At 35.7% G+C, this 25,362-nt stretch overlaps 1 protein-coding gene across 1 annotated transcript in view; it reads right to left on the bottom strand.

The window, feature by feature from the left end:
- The window catches only part of MARK1 (microtubule affinity regulating kinase 1), a 97,593-nt gene that overhangs the window by 38,679 nt on the left and 33,552 nt on the right, over positions 1–25,362 (bottom strand). Inside the window, exons 2-8 of the mRNA XM_019639592.1 lie at positions 22,723–22,926; positions 21,456–21,509; positions 12,484–12,532; positions 11,333–11,398; positions 7,310–7,380; positions 2,669–2,725; positions 3–113 (exon numbers count right to left, since the gene is read on the bottom strand). Of these exons, the coding sequence (XP_019495137.1) occupies positions 3–113; positions 2,669–2,725; positions 7,310–7,380; positions 11,333–11,398; positions 12,484–12,532; positions 21,456–21,509; positions 22,723–22,926 (612 nt within the window). The remainder of the gene's footprint in view (positions 1–2; positions 114–2,668; positions 2,726–7,309; positions 7,381–11,332; positions 11,399–12,483; positions 12,533–21,455; positions 21,510–22,722; positions 22,927–25,362) is intronic.

Below are 25,362 nucleotides of genomic sequence, written 5' to 3'. Positions count from 1 at the left end.
TAGGGGGGGCTTCCACAAAATGTGTCCAATTTGTTCCCGACTGTAAATTCATTACTAAAACCAAAGTCAGCAATTTTAATATTCATATCAGCATCAAGGAGAAGGTTTTCAGCCTAAGAGGAAAATAACAAAAAGGACAATGTAAAGAGCCTACATATCAGAAAGCACTCATTATAACTGTTTCAGATCCCAAGCATGTATGTCCTGCCTCTCATTGTTATAGGTCCTACCAAGTTTAGAAGGCCAGCATGGTGCTTTCGTGCGTATCTATTCAGAATTACCTCTACAGAAGATTACATGCTAACACCGTAAAAGGAAAGCTCTCATTTATATGCATAGCTGCAACTGTTTAAGAAAAGTTATTTAAAACCGATTATGTTCCATAGGGTATTTTAAACCCATGTTTTTCTTCAAGGTAAGAAACATCCCGGAACTGTATCTTAATACGATCTATTCTGAAGAACAGAAGCCAACATAACACTAATCTGTCTGGGGCTTAAACCACCAAGTTTACCCAAAGGTGCTCTATTTATTTTACTAGAGTATCATTGGTGAAGGCGAGGCTAACACCTAAGGCAACTACCAATCAGGGCTTCTGTGACTATTGAATGTAGTCCTTTGTCCTCTCTTATAGACTGCTTCCTCAACAAAGTTCTGTTCTTTCAATAAAACAATACAATGTAATATAGACTCCATTAGATCTTGTCTGTTGTAAGCTTCCTTTTGCTGTTTTAAAACTAGATTCTCTTCTGGCTGTGTAATATGGTAGAAAGCAATGATCCCCACCACCTCTATGTTTTGAAATGCTGGTTTTCCAAAATCAGAATCACTCAAAGAAGAAATTTTTTCATGTGCCTTTTATACATGCAAGCAATTCAATAAAGGATTTGCTTTTGTATATGTTTTGTTTCAAACTGTTAACAACTGATAGGCTAACAAAGTTATAGGTTACTTGGCAGATGTGTTTTATCAGGTTCCAAGAAGGAGTACAACTTGACTAAAATGAACGTCAGCATTCTCTTTATCAGTCAGGCTCTCTGCACATCATGTAGCTTTTCCCTTCCTCTCCCCCTTCCGCTTTTCTTCTTTTAAGGTATGCTAGTTTGAGATAACCATTTTGGAAAATGGAGATATATCTAGCACCCAAAAACATATAAAAATGTGGTATGATTTATGACATAGTTATTATACCAGCAAATAAATTTAGGAGATTTATATTAAATCAGAACATTTCTGGACTGCGTGACAAAACCAGGTTATGTTGATGTCTTGATGTAAGGGCCTGGTCATTGAAAACTTCCCAGGCTACCTGGGAGTAAACTGGACTTTTCTCGATCTCTCTAAAGATGTCTGGATGGATATCAAAGTATCCAGGCTGCTTCAGAAGAGGACAGCTGGGGGGGCTTCTGAGAGCAGGAGCGGGGGGGGGGTGCTTCTGGGAGCTGGGGGGTTTCTGCTCCTTCCAGGAGCACATGGAAACCCCTCACTGGACTGGAGGGAGAACACCGGGTGTTGAACATGATTCTTGAATTTTTTTTCATATAAGAAATGAGGTGATAAACTGAGTCAAACACACAGGCAGGAGAATTGTCCTTTCTCTTTCTCTGTGGAAGTGATTTCCCCTTAAAATAGGTGAAAGGAGGATGCTGAGAACTAGAACAATCTGGAGAACTAGAAAATCTGTTAAGTTCAGAAAAATGGAGCCAAAATACAGGAGTAGACATACTGTTTAAGACAGAATTTTCAAATAAAACACAACTGATAAAGGGCTACTATTCAAACTATCTAAGGAACTCATGCAACTCAATTGCAACTAAAAAACAACCCAATTAAAAAATGGCCAAAGCCATTTTTCCTAAGAGGACATACACATGGTCAACAGGTACATGAAAAGGTGCTCAAAATAATTATTGGGGAAATGCAAATCAAAATCATAATGAGATATCACATCCTACCTGTTAGGATGACTATCATCAAAAATATAATGTGGAGAATAGGGAACCCTTGTACACTATTGAGGGGAATGTAAATTGGTACAGACATTATGGAAAACAGTATGGAGTTTCCTCAAAACACTAAAAATAAAAAAGACCCCATGATCCAGCCATCTTCTTCTGGATAGGTACCCAAAGGAAATGAAATCGGTACCTCAAAGTGATATGTGCGCTTCCACGTTCACTGCCACAAAATTTCTTGGCTAGCATACATTTTTTTATTCCAAAGTATGCTAGTTTATACTATTCACACGCATTTGATGTTCATAAAAACATTTTAATAACTTCCTTATTACTTTGGGCTTTATATGTAAACAATGAGCACTGGCTCTTACATCAAATAAACCTGGATGTGTGCCCTGACCTTGCTTCTGACCGAATGGGACCTCAGGCATTTTTAGTTTGGGACGAAGTCCCACATTTATCTATTAAAATAAGCTTATTAATGATAAATCAAATCCTTTAGCCTTTAATGCTAGATAACATCTCATTTATAGTTTCTTCATTTTCTCAGTGAGAATATTGCTTTTCATAAAGTTGCTGTGAGGATTAAATAAAAAGGAATTTCCTTGTATAGTGCCTGGCACAATTAGACAGGCGATTGAAGACAGTTCTAATATTATAAACTATCCGCTAAGAATTAAGAATTTTATGTTATGAAATCAGTGGCTTACCTTAAGATCACGGTGAACAATGCACTTTTGATGGCAATACTGTACAGCAGATACAATCTGAAATAAATATTTGGATAGAAGATTAAAAATTATTTTATGGTAAAAAAAAATCACAACTTTCTCCAATTATCACCTCCAATTTAGATAAATTACCTAGATTTCAAAGTAATATTAAATAATTTCACTGTTCCTTTAAGAATCTATAGTAAAGTAATGAAACTTTCACTGTTAAATGTTGAAAATGTGGAAAAGCAGTATTCTCTTGCTAAAATACACTAAAATATTTCTTTGTCAGGGTCTGTGAGGATTTTTATGTGTTGTTATATTTCTGTTTACATGATCAAATATGTATGATTTATAGTTTTGGTCAAATGGTTTATTTATTTATTTGGACTAAGAGCTTTAGCAAATATGAATCAGTATTCCAAGACAGTTGGTTCAAGTTCAAAAAGCAAAACTATATTTTAGGAATTACATTAAATGTGTTCAAGGCACGTTTCTTTAGTTGAGGCCAATTTATTAAGAACTTATCAGTGGGGTATTTAGCAATATCCTATATCTGTCTGTTCATATATAAAGAAATGGGAAATTTTTTGTGCCTTAAAAAGAAACCCAATTATCAAAAGAAAAGAAGGGAAAATGAAATTTAATCTTAATCCTGTTATTAACTCAGCTGGGCCAAGTAATTTATACCTGTAACTAGATTTTGTGTCGTCAACCATTACATAGGGCTCTTTGGGGACAAGGGCTAAACAGGAAGGAACCAAACAGAGTAAGAACGACAGATACAAATGAGAAATAGGTTATAAACAATTCTTTGATAGTTATTTACCACATTACATACAGAAATGAAAAGATTCTGACAGCATTCAAGTAAGAGCTATTTTGTTCATATAATTCTATCTCATGTAAAGGAAGACGACCATTTTAATGCACAGCAGAACATTCAATTCTGTGGTTTCGGTTAAAGGTAAACACAGTTTGAATGTTGAATATTGGTCTGGCATTTACAAATGAAAAGAGAAATAAGATATTTAAATGTCTAAAGGTGATATGAAGTATGACCATGATAATAGGAATATGGGTTAAAAAAACAAACAAACTTCCAAGTAGAAGTGAAACTGACAGTTCAGTATTATAAAATTATTCTAATGTATATAAATGGTTCGAAGACAGAGAAGACATGAATTCAAAACAAAATCAACACACAATGAGTAAGATGTAATTCAATTAAATTTATTTTGATTCAACCGTTTATTGAGTACCTGCTATGTGCAAGAAAATGTGCTGGTTGTAGGGGAACACAAACCCTAACACTACTACAGGGACCCTGCCTTTAGGGAGCTCAAAGTCGATCAGGGGGAGAAAACAGGTACATAAGGAGTTACACTATGAGGCAGAATCATAGATGCAGAGAAACTAAGAAGTGAGGGAATCACAAAAAAAACAGAGAATCAATCCAGTTAGAAATGCTTCCTGGAGTTGGTGCAATTTGATTTAAGCTATCCTTGAAGGACAGTAATATTTTAAGACATGGGGATCTGGTGATGGGGAGGTAGGGGGGAAGGTGGATTGAAATGCACTGATGTGGAGGCAACACAATGTATTTGAAAAGTGGGTGGGGAAATGGTAATAGTAAACCTTGACAGACAGGTTGGCAAGTCTCTGGGCTCTCAGCTAAGCAGGTATGACAGCACCACTCCATGTGTCTGAGCTGAGCGATTGTGAATAATTATGATCAATAATATAGCAGAATCTTACAATGAATATTTGTAGTATTCATTTTCTTAAACAGTATGCTTCAAAATTCTAATATCCAATTTTCATTAAAATATGTTCATTGACCAAGAGGTATACACATTTATGTGTAAATATTAATACACCTTATTGAACATAATATATGGGCTATCGATGTTCATATTATAAGGCCATTTTTGTATCATGGATGACAGAAGACTACTGATAATGGCCTTGTCTTTGTCTTGATACAGTGAAGAAGGCACGTGATAGATAATGATTTGGTTACCAAACATGCATTTCACATTAGACAGAACGACGTCTATGAAAGCAGTTCTACAGGCACTTCTGGAATAAAAACCCCTGAGCCTTAAGAATGGAAAGATCACTAAAGAGAATGTTCCCCACACTCTACGACCTCCGACCTCTAGCAGTCAAACGCAGTGGTTGATAATATTACCACCCTTAGGTAGCAGAGCACCAATCCAGCTCTGGAAGAGAAGTTTCGGTCTCTGACTCTGCAAGCCCAGGCTTTACTGCGTTCTTCTAGGGCCAGACCCTCCCATCTCAAAACCTTCTGCACCTCCATCAACAGGATGTAGGAACTTCCCTATGGTCCTTCTGTTCTGGGTCTTGAAACCATGATTTACAATCAGCCCTGCACAGTCCCTAAGACCAGCCATGTCAGTTTTGGTGTGAGGTGCAATTGTTGAGGTTGCTTTGCAATTACTTATAAGTGAGTCAGGAATTCCCAACCTTGAAGTAATAGCCTTGATATTGGAGAAGGTGAGTCAGTATTGTAATTTTCTTGCACTCCCTCAAGTCCTAAGGAATGCAGAGGCATTGTATGTTCAATGACTGCTGGCGTGGTCTTACGCTGTCCTAGTATCTAATAGCAGAGTCAAGGACGTATAGACGTATATCCTTGCTAATATAGTACATTCCTGCACAGTTAAAAATGTTTTAAGTCATTTCATAAAATACAGAGTGAAAAAAAATAAAAGAAAATGTACATTTATTAATTCTTTAAGAGTTTTAATTAAATTTATAAAGAAAAATAAGCTCCTCAAAAATAAACTTAAAAACAAATATGACCTTTTATTAAATAACTACAAAAATGGTGTATATATGGTGTGTATCCCTGGTTTTAAAATAAATGTGAGTTAGTTACCTTTTTGTATTTGGAGGAAACATAGATAGATAGTAAATACATTTAACATTTATAATAAATGGATAATTAGAAAGAAAATACTCCCCATTGTTTTACATTTTAAATAGCACTCATTTGACACTCAACCTGAGCACCATGAGGAATATGAAGCCGATTTCAAAATAATTCAGACTTTATTGTTTTAAAAAGCCGATTAGTGATTATTCGGATCTTTTAGAAAATATCTATGCCCCAGCCTCTTATTTCTCTCCAACCCATCAGTGAAGATGGACAGGCACTTCCACCTTCTCTAATTCCATATAGTAGCCAGTCGAGTTTTCTATACATTTTTCAATCAATAAATGAAACCAGCTACTAAAAAGAATAAGAGTGGGTAGGAACAGTTTTTAAAATATCTATTAAGATCCCAGTGGGAATATTTAATGCCAAACGGAACTTTCTTGCTGGTCAGCTACTAAATAAACCTACCTTGACTGATACTGAAAGAACAGTGACATTTAAGGTGATGATGGTAATGCTTTACTTAAGGTACGTCTGGACAGGAAGGGAAAGAATTTAACAGTGTGTGGCTGAACACCATTCAGTTTCTCAGTGTTGCTTCCTTATCACCGGTTGTGTTGAGATTCAGCTACTTTAAGATGAATGCTTCTAGGAATCTATCTGGAATAAAAGGGCTATGCATGTCTTTGGAATAATGCATTTTGCAAACTGTGTTCCAAAAGTCATGAGTCTGTGAGGTACTAACAGAGGTTTCACAAAACAAAGTCACTCCATGATCAATTTGGAGAATGCTATGACAGACAAAAAGTTAAACAGGTTTTTTTTATTCCCCTTCTTCAGGACTTGTCTACCTATTTATATGTAAACATGCATGTAAAATCTCTTAGAAGACAATCTGATATTTCCCAAACCTCCTGATTCTAATTGTAGAATCAGTGTTCCTGCTTACAGAATTGGTAGTGGCTATTTTTAAATGAAATATTTTAAATTCCAAATATTTAAAATCCCAAAGTTTTGGGTATAGTTAAGTTGTCTGCTGAAACTTTATTTCAGTAAATTTTATGAACAATTTACAAGTCATGAATTTGTCATTTCTCCAATAATCTATATTTTAATCCCTTTATTCCTAAAAATTAAAAATAAAATGCTAGCTAAACTTAAATTACTTTTTCTTATTTTATCATTTCTGTAACAAGTCATATTCAAATTGAACTGGAAATATAAATATCTTACCATATTCCTCTTCTACATTTGCAAGGTTCCTTACCTACCTTACTAAATAAAATTGACCAGAGTCTTTAAATCTACAAAAATATGAGTTCTAACACAAAGACATCTTAAATTATGGAAGAAAATAACACAATAACCTCTTTAAACAGTACACATATACAAGTATACTGTATATATAAAACAATACTTGATAACACTTATTGGATAAAGGATTGTTTCTTTTCTATCTCAGTCTAGCCTATATTTCTAAGGCTATCAAAGAAGTTAATGAGTCTCACCTATCAACATTTCACTATTTAAGGTCATCTAAAAATAACCATTTGCAACTCTTTTCAATTTAAATTCAGGAAGAACAGATTTGCTTTTCAATTTTCCATTCTTAAAAAGTATAAGAACTTTTTCTTTTTAAAATACCATGTACCCTGATGCCCAGTTTGTGACACTGTCCATTGTACATCACTAAAAAATATCAGCAAAACAAAGTTGAAAACTACTTTCCATACCTGCCTAAATTTTGCACGGGCCTCTTTTTCTTTCATTCTTCCATGGGCAACTAAGTAATCAAATACTTCACCTGAATCAGAAAGGTAAAGCAGGCGGTAAAATATACATAGATTTTCAATTAACAATATACGCAATGTCGAGTTTTTTGCCTTGTTTTTAAAAAAGCTTTTGGCCCACAATTTTCTGATAGTTCTATGTAAATCATAAACTACTACATGAATAGGAAAAAAAAGTAATTACACACAGAATTGAGTACCTATAGCAACTTTATGATTTAGCAAAACTCTTTAAAAATAAATCCTAAAACATAACCAAGAAAACTTGCTTTCTGCTTTCAATTATTATGTAAAAAAAAAAAATACAGTCAACTCTTTATTATCCGTTCTAATAAAGGGAAGCCACAGCACGGGCAATCAAAAATTATACTTGGTTTTGTATTTGGGGGTCTACATTTCAAACAATGTAACAAAAGTCATATTATGTTGGCTCTCTCTCCTTTAAATTCTCCTGGTCATGTAATCTTGGTCAAATTCCATCTTGCTACTTTCATACACATTGATTTTTTTCTTTTCCTTCCAACTCTCCCCAGACTCACTTTATCTATTCTGCTCTTAATTACTTATTACACATAATTAAATCATCCTTATGTGCATCTCCCATTACCCCAAATGGCCTGCAAACTACTTGAACACCATTATCACATCGGCACTTTCTTAAAGTAATTTTTTAAAATTTTTATTTATCTATTATTATTATTTTTTTAGCTGAGCCATCCTGCCACCTGTTGGCAGCTCAGCGGCAGCTCAGCTCAGGCCGGGAATCGAACTGCAGTTGCTCAGATCTCAAACTCTTGAGCCACTCGGCCGGCCCTGATCGGCACTTTCTTTGTATCCCCATCCTCATGGCAGAACACAAAACGGATAGACAATACATATTTGCTGAAATAATTTAAAGACAACTAGAAACTGTAGAAACTTTCCACTAGATCCATTACTTCACATGTCTGTAAGTTTCTTCGTTTTTCTCTAGTCAAAAATAGTTAAGAAAACCAAATTAATGTTTAGTTACAATATTAAAAACAAACTATCTCCATGTAAGGGAGAAATTTGTTTCTTGTGTTCTTGTAATTACAATTTGTACCATAGATACACATGCATATTAAAAAAAACCTCACAAAATGGCTTAAAGGGTTCTTGTACAGCAAAGTGGTTAAAAACTCAGGCTTTATAGTCAGACCAATTTTGGTATGAATCCTGGTTTAGCCATAAGTAGCTACTGGGAGACATTAGGGAGATTTCTTAACTTTATTAAGACCCAGTTTCTACCTATTGTCTATCTCACATGGCTTTCGTGAAGATTCAATGAAATAATGCATGTGCTTAGCACTGTGACTAGCATATAGTAAGCACTCAATAAATTATATATTTGTATCCAGGTATACAGATATATTACATATACATATATGCAGTATCAATCCTAGAATATAAATATTAAAAATTAAATGTATAATGGTGCATGTCAGATGAAACTAATACATCTACAATGTCAGACAGCACATTGTATCAAGCATATTTAAATGATTTAATGGGATGATGAAAACAGAGAAATGAAGCAATGCTCTAGATGACCCACCATAGTGGTGAATTCTAGATATGTGAGGTCAGGCTGGGAAAGATAGACACAAGAGTTCGAAAATTTGGACTGCTCTTAAGCTCTGCCTGGAATGCTCACACCCCAAATATGGACGTGACTCAGTCCTTCACTTATTACATATCGTGTGTTTATGGTTTGCGTCCCCAACTAGAAGGTAACCGCCTTGATGGCAGGGACTTTGTTTTTGTTCACCCACATGTTTCTAGCACCCAGAATATTACCGTGAACATTTAGTAAATATTGTTTGCATGAACGAAAGAAGGAATAAACACACCAATTCAGAGCAGCCTTCACGTCTTCTTTTAATAGGCTCTTTCAGACAAAAGGTGGTTCAAAATCAAAGGGCGCTCCCTGCCTTCCATCACTGGAAATCTTATGTCCCATCAGTGAACCAGCACCAACTGATCCACTCCTGGCAAATAGGCCGCTGTGTGCCCCATTCTCGTTCATACTAGAGTTCCTTGTGCATGGCAGACTCAGTCCCAAAATGTCTGGAAATTTCGGAGGACAAATATTAAGTGTTTTCTTTTCCAGAGTCACCTTGCCATTTATAGATTAAAAGGGCAAGAAAATGATTCTAGATTTTCTGCCAGAACCATGATGGTTTCATTCCAGGATCGTTGACAAGACCAAAGGAAACGCATCACTAGGAATCAGGGTTGACTGAGGGACCACTGGATTCTGGTTTGGGCTGAATTCCAGGACACGTCTCTCTCCACTCCACCGCCCCACCCCTCCCAACTATGCTACTGAAGGACAGCAGGGAGGACACGGGGTGCTCACTATTCCTGTGGCCATTGCTCCCTTCACTAGCACCAATAGAGAGTTGACTGTACTCACCCTTCACTGTTCAAACCATATACGTACTAACACATATATATTATGTGTGGTGGACCTTCATAAAAACAGAATGGAGTCCACAGAATTTTAGCAGTCTAGAATTTCTCATATCAAAGCATGTCTAGCCCCTTTCTCTAGACTTCAGATGACTAAAATGAAAAAAAGTCTAACTAAACTAAAAATAACATTCAGGGTTCCCACACTGACAAACTGTTACATAAATCTAACTGAAGGATAGAAAAATAGAGTAATAGTTCAGAATGTGGTATTTGTAGGTTCATTAGTTGTATTATAGGCCTACATTTTATGTACATTTGCATGGCTGAATAATTTTTTTACATCCAATAATAATAAATATTAATAACATAGGTTTTCAGGTTAAGCCAAAAAACCTACATTGAAGTATTTTCAGGATGGAAAAAAGCTCTGCAAAAAACAAAATCTACTAAAACTTTTAATCTGCATAAAAAACTGAAAAAGCAATTAAAATATATTAAATATTTGTAGTAAAAATTTTTTGAAATCTAAGAGACAGCATAAAATTATATAACTTAGATGCTATGGACTAGAATAAATCCTCTTATTCTAATTACATAAAATCTGAATCACCAGAAAAATCTATACAGTTTATTAGTTAAAAGGACTCAACACTAAGTTTTTCTGTTGATTAGCAAAAAAGTTAATCAGCCAAAGTGGTTTAAATAATTATAGCTGCCTTCCTTTTTCGTCAATTGCTTAAATTTTCTGACCCCTTAAAACTTTCAAGTATTTTTTTTTTACTTATTGAATGATTTAACTCCATGAATTTTAAACCTGTTTCTGAAAAAGTTAAGTCCTATGCCTAAGAGAGCTGTGATTTTGAGCCGATGTATCTCTCATTTGAGGGAAAGTGCAGATGAAAATGGTTTTCTATACATATCAATGTTTAAAAGTCATTCCTATTTTTGACACTATGTAGTCAAAACATACATTACATTTTAGTACAAATGCATCTTACTATTTCCCTGTCAACGTGGTCTTCTTAGAAAATATATAGATCAACACTTGTTTAAACGGAACCATTTTATGGATTATCTTGAAAAATGCATGTATATTGAGAATCTGTCATATACGAACAATCAGTGAAATAAATATCTGACTTAGAAGATGCTCTTACCATAGACTTAGTTACATTCTGAATTTGAGATTTCCTGCTTATAGCCAAGAACTTCTAATCATCATCATAATATGATAATGTTGTAATATTTACATAACAGAATGGAAACATTCCTAGGTGACAGTACAAATTTAGTTTTGAAAAATGTCCCTAAGTAATTTTTAAATAAGCCAAGAATTCAACTCTTAAATGTAAGATCAATAGGTCTTGGAAGCAGACACTGATTTTTCCTTAAGATATTGCTTAAAGGCATTTTAATAAAACTACAGATTCACTAACAACAATAAAGACAAAAGTGTTAGGAGGAACCTTTAGGTGTTGACAATTCTGTCTGTCTCATCACAGATAGCTTTTCAATCCCCTTTATCCTTACCCCCACTTGCGTATTCCATGACTAAATAGAGGGTCTTCTCTGTTTCAATAACTTCAAACAATTTTACTGAAAAAGAAATTAGAGACATAACTCTGTAACTGTTAGCACATACTGGATATGATTTAATAAAATTTAAGGTAACACTTAAACCAGTGACAAATCTGCATATTTATTAAAGATTATTAGTTATAATTTGAAATTTAAAAATTTTCCCAAGGGTTATTACTACTGTGGAAGAAAATGACTTACCATAAAGTGATTTGGAACCAACTGGTGGGTCAAAAGAGAGTTAAGTTTCTGGGATTAAAAAAACCATTACTTTTTCTAATTAGAATAAGGTAATAAAAGGAAAATCTTAAAATCAGAATAAAATTTTTTAGAATAAAATTCTAATTACAGCTTTAAAAGATACTATATTATCATCAGCTTATCATAAAATGTTAATCTTTAGTATAGACACACAAAAAAATTCTACAATTATATATTATAAAAGTTTCTGGTTAAAAACTATTAAATCACCAGGTTGATACAGTTCAAATTATACACCACAAATGATCACATTAATATTTCTAATAAACAAAAGATTTTTAAATGTGCAACAAGTGTTTCAAAAATAAACAGATTAAAAGAATTGCTTTCCTCTTTTTAAAATCCAATGACTTCATATAACATATGTAATCAATAAATGTATTTGTAAATATTTATTTATGGAAATAAATTCACTAAAATTGAAATCAACTCTTTATTTTCTTAAATTCAAATTAGTTATCTTGCCTATAAACTATGATCAAACCACAATGCATAGTATCAAATAAATTATCTGGAATTCATTTTTTGAATGAAATCTAAATGGCATGAAATCTCTCTTTAGAGAGAATGATTAAGGAGATACAAAAAACATTTATATGCATTAACTCCAAGTGACATCCATTATTTTAGTGAGGGAGCAAAAGATAATAAGCTAGTAGAAAACAGCAATTTGTAGCCTTCACTTAACTTCTTTATAATCTATTTTTACCCAAAGTATCAGTTTCTCATGTTATCACTTTTCATCTATCAATATTTATATATAACAACCTTAAAACTGTATCTTCAGATACCCTCAAATGAAGGAAAATACTTCATCATTAATTTACACATAAATTTCATACCTATGTTAGGATGATTCAGTATCTTCATTATTCGTACTTCTCGAAACAACTGTTAAAGAAAACAGGTAGACATACTTCTGTTAAAAAAGAACACTCAAGCAGAGAACCAATGAAAACATCCATTTGAAGAAATTAATCTGCTTATAAGACACTATAGGAACCTGGTAGGTAAACTCGTGTGTGTGTGTGTGTGTGTGTGTGTGTGTGTGTGTGTGTAAAATATATACAAATAAAACTTTTATTTGACTGCTCTTCAGTAACTAAGAATAAAAGGAAAATACTGTAGAAATGATACTAAATGATCCTTCACATGATTTTTATCTAAAAACAACCTCCCTTGGGGGATGGCGGTCTGACCCTACTCATCTCTTCTGGTTGATCAGGTATTTCATGAAAGATTAAATAATATAAACCTGTTTAAATAAGACTTGAAAGGGAAACACTTTTCAGTAGCATTTTTAGGAAAGCTTGTGCAATAATATAAAATAAAAATATATTTACCACTTCACATAAAACCAAAATGAAAAGAAGTCACTTGAAATATGAATGTTAAAATTGCCCTTCCTTTTATTTTACTTTTAAACAATATAAGGCCCATTTTTAAAAGCATGATTTGGCTTTTTCTTTTTTTTTTTACTCTATATTGCCTTTGAGTATGTGTAAAGATTCAAAATCAAGCAACTAGTTCTAGAAAATAGAACCAATTACTGATATTCTGAAAGAGGAAAAGTAGATGCTAGTGGAAGTGATTAGGGGGTTTTAAGTGCTATACTGACTCAGGGTAACGAAATGTCAGAATCCTGACCTATCAATCACCCTTCCTCTCAAAGAAGCACTTAATTGTTAGCTAGGTTTGTTTGGGTCATGAACTCCAAATCTAGAGAATTTGGGCCAACTGGACAGCAGCATGTGGGTTCAGTAAAGGCCTAAGATGTCTCCTCCTCTCCATGCCTCCCCTGAACCCTTGCCTAAACTCGAATATTCCAGATGGGTGCTCAGGGGACAGACTACACTAATATCAGTCTTCTGTGCCAACTGCAGCGTCAAAAGGAGCAGGAAAAGGGCGCAACAGTGAGGCGCGCGCGCACGTGCACGTGATCTTTTAACCCAGTGCAGACCCTTACCAGCAAGGGGGCCAATCGTATCAGTGCCTGCTCTTCCTTAGGAAAGGCGGAGAGGGCTGAGGGGAGGAGAGCTGAACATTTAGACCGTGATAAGAAGTCTACCCTGAGATGGAGTTATGATTTAAAAAGTCAATGACTGTATGTATCACGTGTCCAGGCACAAGTAAGGAACATAGAGGTTTGCAAATATGTTAAATATATTGTCCATGTGAGTTTCTAATTCTCTAGTTTTTCTTTCTCATTTTGAAACCATGACATCATGATGTCATACATCAATTTAATAAGTGAGCTCTGAATTCATTAGCGCCCTGCAAACTTATGGTTTCAACTTTGCTGAGGGCTGGAAAAGAAGTCGGAGTTTGTTAAAACTGCATGTTGAATTAGAGAGATAAGCTCTCCGTGAAGACTTGAGATGGGTCGTCTGTGACTAAAAGGCAGGATTTACTGTTCGGACTTGAGGACAGCTCTTCTGGTTGTTTGGAGGCCTCTGTTTCCTTCTTGGTTCTTGGCCTTGTTCCAGATAATGGAAGTTAGTAAACCACCCTCAATTCTGTGAAGAGGTATTTACTTTTCAATTCAGTCCTACCTGCTTAGGGCTTTGGGTCAGGATTAGCCAAACTGTATCAGTGTTAATCAATATTTGCGTCAATTGTGAGCATTTTCCTTTTCTCCTCTCAACTACTATTCCTTCCATGCCTGGTGCCTAAGTAGACAAGTGGACATGGCTTAGACAATCACCCAGAGCATCGCAGTCAGGGGCCAGTCGAACGCACATTCTCTCTCCCAGACCTGCTCACTGTGTTGCCCTTGGCCTTGTCAATGTCACAGGATTTCTTCGCTGCTTGCTTGATCTTGATGCAGAAAACAACTCTGTGGCCATGAAGAAGTTGACAAAGGCAGCCATCAAGCTCATTCCTATGGGGCAAGCTCTTCCAGGCTATCAGCAGTCACAGTAAACTGGGCTCAGAAGGAGGGTGACATCCAGACCTTCTGTGCCTTTCGACACAGCCTCATTGGCCTTTCAAGTCCAGTAATACCTTGGTTTGCGAGCATAGTTTGTTCCGGAAACAAACTACTCGAATTGCAAGACATCGCTTGTTTACCAAATTAAAATGTATTAGAAATGTCTGCTCGTCTTGCAGAACACTCACAAACCGGGCTACTCGCAATCCAAGGTTTTGCTATATTTGCTCTGATTTGGGTTTGCCTTCATTGTCAGCTTTGTAAAAATCCTATCTGTATCTTCGACAGCACCTTACTGGCCTGTTTCTGTAAAGTGTGGGTGCTGCTTTACCCTGCAGTTGACATTCAGTTCCAAGAGATTGCTAGGACCTTGTTTAAACTCTCTGAGGTACCATTCAATGAGGGATTTTAATATATAATGTGTCTATATTAATGGAACCCTAGAGATTACAGTCTCTGCTTTTTAATTTCTAGGATCATCATATTGCTCCTTTCAGCCTTCAGACATCTTATTCAGACATCAACTATTTTATAAAATTATTGCTCACAGCAGTATAACAACTTAGGCTAACTTTTTAGGTTCTTCCCATGAAATAGTAGTTCAGAAAAAGAGATCTGAATATTATTAAATGAATATATAGGAGATGATTTCTAACTAAAACAAATAAAATGATTATTCAGTAGTACTTGTACTTCCCACGCTTGACAACTTGCAGTCAGTTATACATTGCAAAGTTATAGAAGAAAATACTCTTTAAATGACAGGCTGTTCCACTTTCCCAAAGCTTTATCTTCATAGATAGATTATAAGATCCTAATTTTTTATGAACTGGTACCAGTTTATATTGCTTAAGCCATTCCCAAGGCCTTACACAACTGTGGGCTCAAACTGGTGCTAAGTAAATATAATTGTTTGCGACATCAAATTATATAACTTCAGAGAGGTGATATTAAACATAGACTAGATTACATTTTAAAATATGGCCAACCTTACTAGTAATCACAGAAATGAAAACAAGATACCATTTGGCATCCATAAGGTTGGAAAACATTAATAATAGTGGAGCAAGAAAGTGGAGGAACAGTAAATCTCATACACTGTTAGCAGAAGTATAAATTGGTTCAACCACTGTGTAGAGCAATATGACAATATCTAGTCAAGTTGAGAATATGCATACCCTTCAACCTGGCGATTTCACTTGAAGAGATATATTCTTCTATACGTCTTCACAAAAAGATGTATGTAACAATGATCACTGCAGCATTGTGTGTAACAGCAAAAACAAAATGCTAACTAACTAGGAATAAAAACGAAAATGAAACACAAAAACACCAGGAACAATCTAAATATCCACTAACAGAAAAATGGACAAACTGTAGTATATCTATTAAAAGGAGAATGGGTAAACTGTGGCATAGTCACACAATAATAGTAAAAAAAATGAGCTAAATTATATAGACTAACATGAATAAAGCTGTAAGACAATGTTATATGAAAAAAGCAAGATGCAGAAGGATAGGAAGCTTAAAAATAAACAATATGTAGTATTTTATATACAGATACACATGTGAAAAATTTTTAAAATTTGAATGGGAATAAAAAAGATCAAATTCAGAATAGTAGTTTTTCCGAGGTAGGAAAAGATAGAAACAGAACCCAAAACTGACACATAGGGCTTCAACTGTATCTGCAGTTTTCTCAAAAAAAAAAAAAAACAAAAAACAAAACAGAAATGAAACATTTTAGTCTGAAAAAAAATATCATGAGAAAGCAACTTTTTTAAAAATGGGAAAAGACATTTTGAAGTCCCCATCCAAAAATTAAAAATAGACTAGTTTACTATGTCAACAAACTGCCCAACTTAGAAAAAAATACAAGTATGACTCTTCAAATAACTATATGAGAACATGACTTTTAAAACAGCCAGACAGTTAGTCTAAAATTCTTAGGTGACTTAAAGATTCCTAGCTTCCTTCATTTCCAAGAAAAAGTTCCTCCAAATTTATTTCAGTGAATCTTATATAGTTTCTAGAGAATATAGAAATAGATGTAAGCTTTCCAGCCAATAAAGGTCAAGCAATTAGAGCAGAGGTGTTAAGCATCAGAGGTAGAATACAAGTATCAATAACAAAAACCAACAAAACTACTACCAAACCCCAAACAAACTAAAGTGCTTCTTGATGTGTAATCTTTGGTTATGAGTGCTGAATTTTCAGGAAGACAGGTAATTTAACATTGTCGTAGAGACGGGAAGGGTTTCCCTAAAGAAATGACTCCAATAACTAAAGAGGACCACCAAGGTTTAGAAAAGTCAGATTTTTGGTCAGTAAACTGCTTAAAACACAGTTTAGTCTTTTCAGAAAATCTGGTTATCTTACCTTACATTTAAACTGTTGATATTTTAGCTAGACACTAACATTACTGGTATCACCTTTTATTTTATTTTATTTTTTCTTTAGTTTTTTTTTTTAATTGGGGAATTGGGAGATGGGAACAGCGCTGGGAAATTGGGGGAAGGGGAACAGACAAGTTGCTGTCCTTTTTGTTCTTCAGTCTAGTTGTGGAGGACGTTGCTTCACTGGCCCAAGTTGGCACCATCATTGCGCTCTTCCCGGGCGAGGCAGATCAGTTGCCGGCTTCTGGACGGCCGCTCACGCTGGCTACTGGCTACACATGGTAGCCCATGGCAACCTGCTGCAGCAGGGGCTGCAGCCTACGCCTTCGCCGGCGACTCGGGGCAGCCCAGCTCCAGGTTGAGCTGTTGTTCAGCATCTTAGCTGTAGAGGGCAGCATCACTGGCCCTCATATGTGGGATCTGAACCAGGGTCCTCTGGCATCCCAAGCCAGTTCTTAACTAACGCGCCACTCGGCCGGCCCCTGGTATCACCTTTTAAAAGAAATTTGTTTTAACACCTTTTCCCTCAAAATCTGTCATATTTCAGTGTGGAAGATACACTTCCTGCCAATTCTTCACGCTGCAGGCTAAAGAGACACATCTTTCAGTAACCATAATTTTACGATAATCTGTTTTTAGTATTTCTTTCCAAACCAAATCAAGATCGGAGGCGTGTTGCTGACCACCAGTTTCATGGAGGATGAAGCAATGAGTGACTGGGCATTAGGTGTCATCTTATTTATTCACATGGCAGTATGATTCCTTGCAGAGAACAAAAAAGGCCCTCCTAACATTTCACCATTATTTTTTTTTAAGAGTGTGATGGATTGCCTCTTTTTCTAATTTTTCTATAGAACTCACACTTTTTTTTTTTTTTTTTTAGCTGAGCCATCCTGCTACCTATTGGCAGCTCAGCGGCTGCTCAGCTCGGGCTGGACTCGAACCGCTGTTGCTCAGAGCTCAAACTCTTGAGCGAGCTCTTAACCAACTGAGCCACTCGGCCGGCCCTTACATTTCACCATTATTGATTGAAGACAACTCTTAGAGTCTACAGCCCAGCTCACAAAATGCTAACTCTTCTCTTATCATGTAGGTTTTCATTTGACCCACAGAAGAATTGGTCAAGACTTTTCCATCAAATGATCCACACACATGAAAAGAGCTACATGGAAGAAGTGCTCAGCGCCTAAGTGGTTTTGCTCCGCTATAAAGCGCAACATGCTATAAAGCATGCAGATGTGAGAGTAAATGATAGTTCAACATATGTCCATCAGGGATGTTTGTGAAGGGATGCTGCCAAAGAGGCTTTTCTGCTTTCTCCTTGATCAAAATATTTGTCAATTTAGTGATTGATTTTACAAGTTTCATTTCTTGATAATTTGCTAAATTATTAACTTGAATATTGCTTTCACAGTTCTGTCCTCCTCCTCTACCTTCAATGCCAAATCTATCAACATGACAAAGATGATTTTGCAGATGTTCTAGAAAACTTAACTAGCTTAGCGGAGAGGCCTACTGGTTTTATCTGAAAATTCACCAAAGTTTAAATGGTGTAGGTCGCCACTTGACAACATTTTACACAACAGAAAACACCATATACAACAGTAAGTGGATTTAATAAAGTCCAATCTTCAGATGTCAATTATTGACATTTCTTACACTTCCCCTGCTTATGCAAAATCGCCGTCCTAGCGCAAAGATTGACATTCTCTATAACTTCAATGCAACAGCCCTCTTTTATTTAATGACATAATTCTGAGTTGTTGCAGTCTTGTTTCTGTTTTCATTATGGTTTTACTGCTCAGCAAATCACTTTTGAACCACTGAGTCATTTCTGTGAACTGGGAATGTAATGTGACATAGAAAGTGCAAATTAATAAACAGTACACAGAAAATAGGTACACTGCACCCTGGAGACTCTGCGCTGAGACAGGCTGACACGAACTTTGTCATCTGTGTATACATTAATGTTTCTAAGTTTCAACACCTGGTGGAATTTCTGAGAAAATGATAATCTTCCATTTCAAGTGTCTGAATTATGAATAAAAGTGCTTCATTGTTTTGCTTTTCCTCCAACATCACTCGGCTGCTTAAAAGATCACCAGGAGAATCACCAGTCCAGTTAATAGACTCTGCTCTAAAAAATACTAATATATGAGGTGGGACTAGTGCTCTAAAGAGGAAGAAGTAAATACGGCATCTACACAAATACTTTTAAAACTATGAAAACTTTCTAAATTGGATTCCATTCATTCAAAATATATGATACAAACAATAGGAGCATATTGTGTGAAATTGTTCAAGACAAAGACGCTTAACAAGTCCAAAGACCAGACAGTTCTTAAGATCTTGGTATTTTATAGGTTTTGAACAGTTGGGGCATCAACTTTAGATTACTCTTATCTATCATTGATGTTGGCAAAGGAAGTAATAGTTCCTATAAATATGTTATACACAGAAGCCAATAGAGGAGAATTAGCTTAAATTCAGATCAAGTCCAGGACAAGATTTAACCAACCACTTCTGGGTGTAAGATTAAAATGAATCCTTATTTCAAATATACGTGCTAGCATTATCTCCCTTTAACAAGCACACGTAAGATATGCAGAGCACATTTTACTATATTTTACGTATAGGACTTGAATGTCAATGCTAAAGAAAACAATTGAGTTACTTTTTATTCCATTACTTATTTTTAGATATGACTGACTGGGAAATGCTACTGGCATTGAACGGGTAAGGCCAAAAGTTGAATGTTCCACAGTGCATGAGAACTAATCAAGCCTTTAGCTGTTTCTTCCAAAACTTTTAACAGAAACCAAATCTATCGACATAAATGAAAATTATTTAAAAGACAACAACAGACATACAGTGGACTGGTTCCATTTACTGAATTTCAGTCTTTGCTTATATTTTCACAGATTTAAGAAAACAAAAACTTCGTTCTTTATATGCCTGTTTGGGAAAGCAACACTTTATCAGCAAGATTAGCACAATTTGTAAGAGAAATTTCTTGTCACCAAGGAGTACAATTTTTAGTCATTCACATAAATCACCAGTCAGCTTCATGTTTGCATGTTTCCACAAGTACTTTGGTTCTAGGGCTTTCCCTGGGCCCTCTTGGGGAAGACAGAGTGGGAGTTACATTACTGTGTAGCCAACTAACACAACAGGCCTGGAATCGTTCTAACTTAAAATCACTCAGTTTTACCACAGGAACCCACAGCTTAACCCAGGAAGAGTGGAAAAGCTAAATGCACCATGGACAGGGCCACGGGGCAGAGTTATGCAGTTTGTGCCTTTTAGAGGATTCCCAGCAGAGGGGTGGGAAAAATTAGACCCCCTGTGGCTCCAGCTTAGGAAACAACAGCATCTTTGGAGAATTCATCCGCCCAGGGACATGCCCTTTTGTAACTGTTTCTACTGCATAGTGGTTAGCTGAGAGACTGGTGCTAGAAGTTTCTCCCAGGAGACATCCCTAAGGCATATTATCTCACACTCACAGACAAACAAGAGTCCAGCAAACCTTTTGTGTTCTCACAGACCAGAAATATCAATGCTATGAAGAGTTACATTGGTTGTCAAATTTAAAAGGAATCTCAGTAAGTACAAAGGCAGGCACCTAAGTAGAAATACATAAACTAAACTGAGCTATCTGGCACTAAGCCAAGCGGGAAGCCTAGATATCACAGACACAAATTTTTAATCTAAATGAGTCACAGCAGGTGTAGTTAAACACACGATACTAAAAATTTCTTATACGATTTCGCTCTGTTTTATGAATCCAAATTATTTCTGTAACATTGACATACTCGTATGTGACTATGATCCTTTCATATTCTAAAAAAATCACAATGTATATTATCTCACTGTACACAAACCTAACATATATGGCAGGAATGTTAAAATATGTGCTTTATTTATAAACAACTAAACCGTCTATCTGAGAAAGTTTTCCCATGTAAGCAATCACTAAAGCAGCATGAAACAGCTTTACCAGGTTTACCAGGGCAACCCCCATTCTAACTGCTTTATATTCTCTCCCCCTGTTGTTTTATATTTTCACCCTTCTAAGAAATGTTCATATCTTTTACAGTAAGTTACCTGAAAGATTAGTTCTTATGGGAAAGAAAAAAAAGTCAGTGAAATAATTAAAATGAAACCCATTTATGGACAATATTAACTTACAAATAGATTTTTAACAAAACAGAATCTTGAATGCTTCAAAATATTTGACACAAAGTTTTATTCTACTGAATTGAATTACATAAATTCCCCTCGTATGGTCCATGTATTTCAGTAGTAGATATTTTTCAGCACTTGATAAATGTTAGATATCAACTATAAATATGTTTTATCTTTTCTTCCTATATTGATGAAATGTAGTGCTGCACCTAATCAGAAATTTAGGATAAAGGACTTTATAGAACTCATATATTAATTAATAAACTCAACATTCTAATTATTTACTATTAAAAAAATGAAATACCTTTTGTAGACTGGTAGGATTTAGCTGAGTTTTATCTATTATTTTCACGGCAACCTAAAAAAGAGAATCATTAAACTGTATTTGAGAATATATATTTTAATGCATAAAAACTTATGAAGAAAATATCTTTTGTTTCATTCCTAACTAGATATAATTTAGCTATTATACATTTGGTTCACATAATCGGATGGTAAAGTTTTGATAATTTGGCAGCCTTAGAATATATTCCACTGATCTAAGTTTTTAACCTAACTTGATTCTAAGTCAGTGAAATTACACTTTTGTTATTTCTTCTAAGTTTCCTCTTATAAAGTAAAAATCATCTGCATTTTAATCTTTTATTCATGATCTTGATAAGTTACAATTATCAAAAGGGAGGGGCTTATAAACTTTCAGTAACTTAAGTATTAAGTAAATAAAATGATTACACGGATAGAGAAATTGGACACCCAAGCTGACTTATAGGAGGCTAACAAAATGGATTTGAAGGTCCTTTTAGTCTTTTTCTAATATTGCCTGTATTTGACAGCTCCTGGGGTCAGAATGGAAGAGAGGACTCAATTGAACTAGAAGTGACAATAATACTATATATGGAGCAAAATGAAAACATTTATGACGGAGATTTTTCATAATGTACTAATTGGATCCAATAAACATTATGTAAAATAGAGCATTAGATTTTAGCTATTTGCAACCTTTAACATATAATTTATTAAATATATTAATGTTACTAATAGCTATTATTAAATATGTAAAATTTTGCCACATACACAATTTAAAACACATGGGATTTTAAGACCCCAATTCTCTTATTACCTAAGAAAAACAACATTTGCTCAATGTGGTCTATAAATAGATAAAAATTAGTGGGTTCCTTTCTACACATTTATACCTAATTTATCTTAAGGAGTAATTACTAAGAACCTACCCTAGCCCTGATATTGGGGTAGGGTAGCAAAGGTAACCAGAAATGTTTACAGAAACCATATAATGAAAGACAAGTCTGAGAAAAGCACATTTGCATCAGACTTGATCTTTAAGATGCTGCTATGTACAGATGATTCTTTTCTACATGTAAAAAGGCCAACCTTTTATGCTGTGAGACAGCTCTATCTGTGTGTGTTCCAGTCACACATCTTCCATTATTTACCATATTGCAACTGCCATTTACTTCCAGCATCAGCTATCGGAAAGGTTTTTAACAAGACTCTGGAGAGGTAAATATTCAATATCCAAGTAAATATTAAAAGACATCATGAAAACTTACCTCTCTACCTGTTAGAACATGCCTTGCCAGTTTCACTTTGGCAAAATTTCCCTTCCCTATTGTTTTTTGTAAACGATAATTTCCAATGTGAGGCTGTTCGTCTGTTGCTGACGTAATGGAGTTTCTACACCGAGGGATGTTCTGTCTGCTACTTGACTTGGTAGGCTGAATATGTGGTTCAGTATATCCATCCACGGATGTATGCTAAGAGAAAGGTTACAAGAGCTCATTGTTAATTCCATTATAAAAGGACAGTTAAAAAGACAAGAAATAATTTCACTACTAATTCATCTTCAATGGAAGTACATTGTATTACACAATTTTAAAGTTTGCGTGTTCTATTTATAATTTCTACTGGACGTTAGCTCCCTCTGCCAGGGGGACTGTAAGTAACTATTTAAAATGAAATGTTCTGCACGGCTTTAGTTCTATGCTTTTGATTACAAAAATGTAAATGGCTCGACGGATAGGAGCCCCGCAGGCCATCACTCCCCTGAGGGTGTTGTTACCCCCTTCAGGCTGAGATGACACGTAGTCCAGGATTTCTTCATTAAAACACCTCTGATGCCAAGACAAAACCTCCTGAGTCCAGTTATGTTTCTCTAAACTAGACCAAATCCTTGTCATGTCCACGCTTTCATTGCTGGACATGTAACTCGGCTACTGACCAACCAGCTGCCTATGTTGTAAAGATTACGTAGGGCATCAGATGGGCACTGGGCTGTGCAGATGCCCGACCACTGCACTGTACATCTAACTGGCATCTTAAAAATAGCTGAAGGTGAGTAAACAAATTAGCAAAAGAAGGGAATATCTTTTATTTGCAAAATAACTAATTCAGACTTATGTTGTCCCATCTACATGACCAAGGCTGACCTAAAAATCTGTGATGAGGAATTCCTTAAAGGCACTATTAAAGACGCCCCATTACCAGTCCCATCCAAAGCATGGCTCAAGGTCAGTCTTTTTTCTATATGTCACTACTTCCTAATTTTTTAAAAACTCAGCTCAGGATTAAATTAAGTCATGACCAGAAGGCAAAGTTAACTCTATACAAGAAAAATGTTACAGTTTATCACCTCAATTTGAAAATCATAGAGTAGCACTGAGTGATAAGCCATAAAAACAGAAACAAGATGAGAATAACCTATTAAACACTCTCATTCAACATTATAGTGATGCTAGATAGACGAGCAGTGCTTTTTAAGGAGAAAAATAGACAGGGGAAAGATTTATTTGTATTCTCTTTCCACCACTGGCATGAATATAAACATAGAAAATGCAAGTAAGTCAATGCAATCTTTTTGGAAGCGCTACTTGAGTTCAACAAAGTTGTAAGAGGGAGGAAACAGCCTTAATAATCAATTACATTTGGAAAAAATCATTTGGTGAACCCTGAACTCACCCTTTGATATTCACCTTAGACATTACCACCCAGGAAAAGCCACACATTTAGTCAGAGTGCCTATTCCCCCCTCACCTAAGCTGGGTTTGGTGCCCGTTTTTGGTTTTGTTATAGTAATTTCTAGCAATTCATTGCCTCCAATTTTTAAATTAATTTTTATTAAAATGATATATGCACATGGTCAATAATGTCAAGTAACTCTAACAGACTACTAAGAAAAAATATCAGTCCCCTGTAACACCCTTCCGGACTTCAAGCCTGCTCCCAAGCCTTTTTCCCTTCCTTTTTTTCTTCTAGCATTTGCTTAGATGTTTCTAAACAAAATGCTTTCATTGCTAATTCCTGGCTCATCGGTCTTAGACATTCTCTCCATTTCCTACTAGGGTCAATTAAGATTAAGATCTTTTAGCCCGTCTTCCCTCTTCTCATCCTCCTAATGTAAAATAATTAAAATTTCAGTTAAAAAGTATTGTGTTGGGGCCGGCTGAGTGGCTCAGTTAGTTAAGAGCTTGCCCAAGAGTGTGAGCTCTGAGCAACAGGGTCGCTGATTCGATTCTCACATGTGTCAGCGCCCCAAGCTGAGCTGCCGCTGAGCTGCCAACAGGTGGCAGGATGGCTCAGCTGGTGACAGCATATACTCCTAACAACAAGGCTGCCGGTTTGAATGGTGGGCTACACCCACCCACAACTCAAGACTGAACTTGCACCTTGAGCTGCCGTCTGTGTGGCTCAGTGGATAGAGTGTGTGCTCTTAACAAGGAGGCTGCTGGTTCAACTCCGGCATGGGATGGTGGCTACGCCCACCCGCAACTAATTGAACACAGCACCTTGAGCTGAGTAGCACGACTAGACTTGGAGCTGAGCTTGCTGTACCCTCCACAACTAAGACTGAAGGACAACAACTTGGCTGTTCCCCTTCCCCAATTCCCCAACACTGTTCCCCTTCCCCAATTCCCCAATAAAATCTTTAAAAAACAAAAAACAGTATTGTGTTTACATGATGACTTGTAAATACTAACTCATTGGAAGCCAAATAATATAGTATGATGCTTCTATTAAACTTTGTCACCTTCAATGTGGTATAGATAACACAAAATGAAATTCACCAAATTTCGGTATACAATGAGTTATGACAAACACATAAAGTCATGAAACACCATAGCAATGTAAATATGTAAAACATTTCATGTCGCCAAAATGTTCCCTGTGCCCCTTTGCTGTCGATGCCCTCCGTT

The sequence above is a fragment of the Hipposideros armiger genome, unplaced genomic scaffold (assembly GCF_001890085.2).
Source record: "Hipposideros armiger isolate ML-2016 unplaced genomic scaffold, ASM189008v1 scaffold_45, whole genome shotgun sequence".
In the NCBI taxonomy this organism is placed as follows: Eukaryota; Metazoa; Chordata; class Mammalia; order Chiroptera; family Hipposideridae; genus Hipposideros; species Hipposideros armiger.
This window is presented reverse-complemented; position numbering and strand designations above follow the sequence as displayed.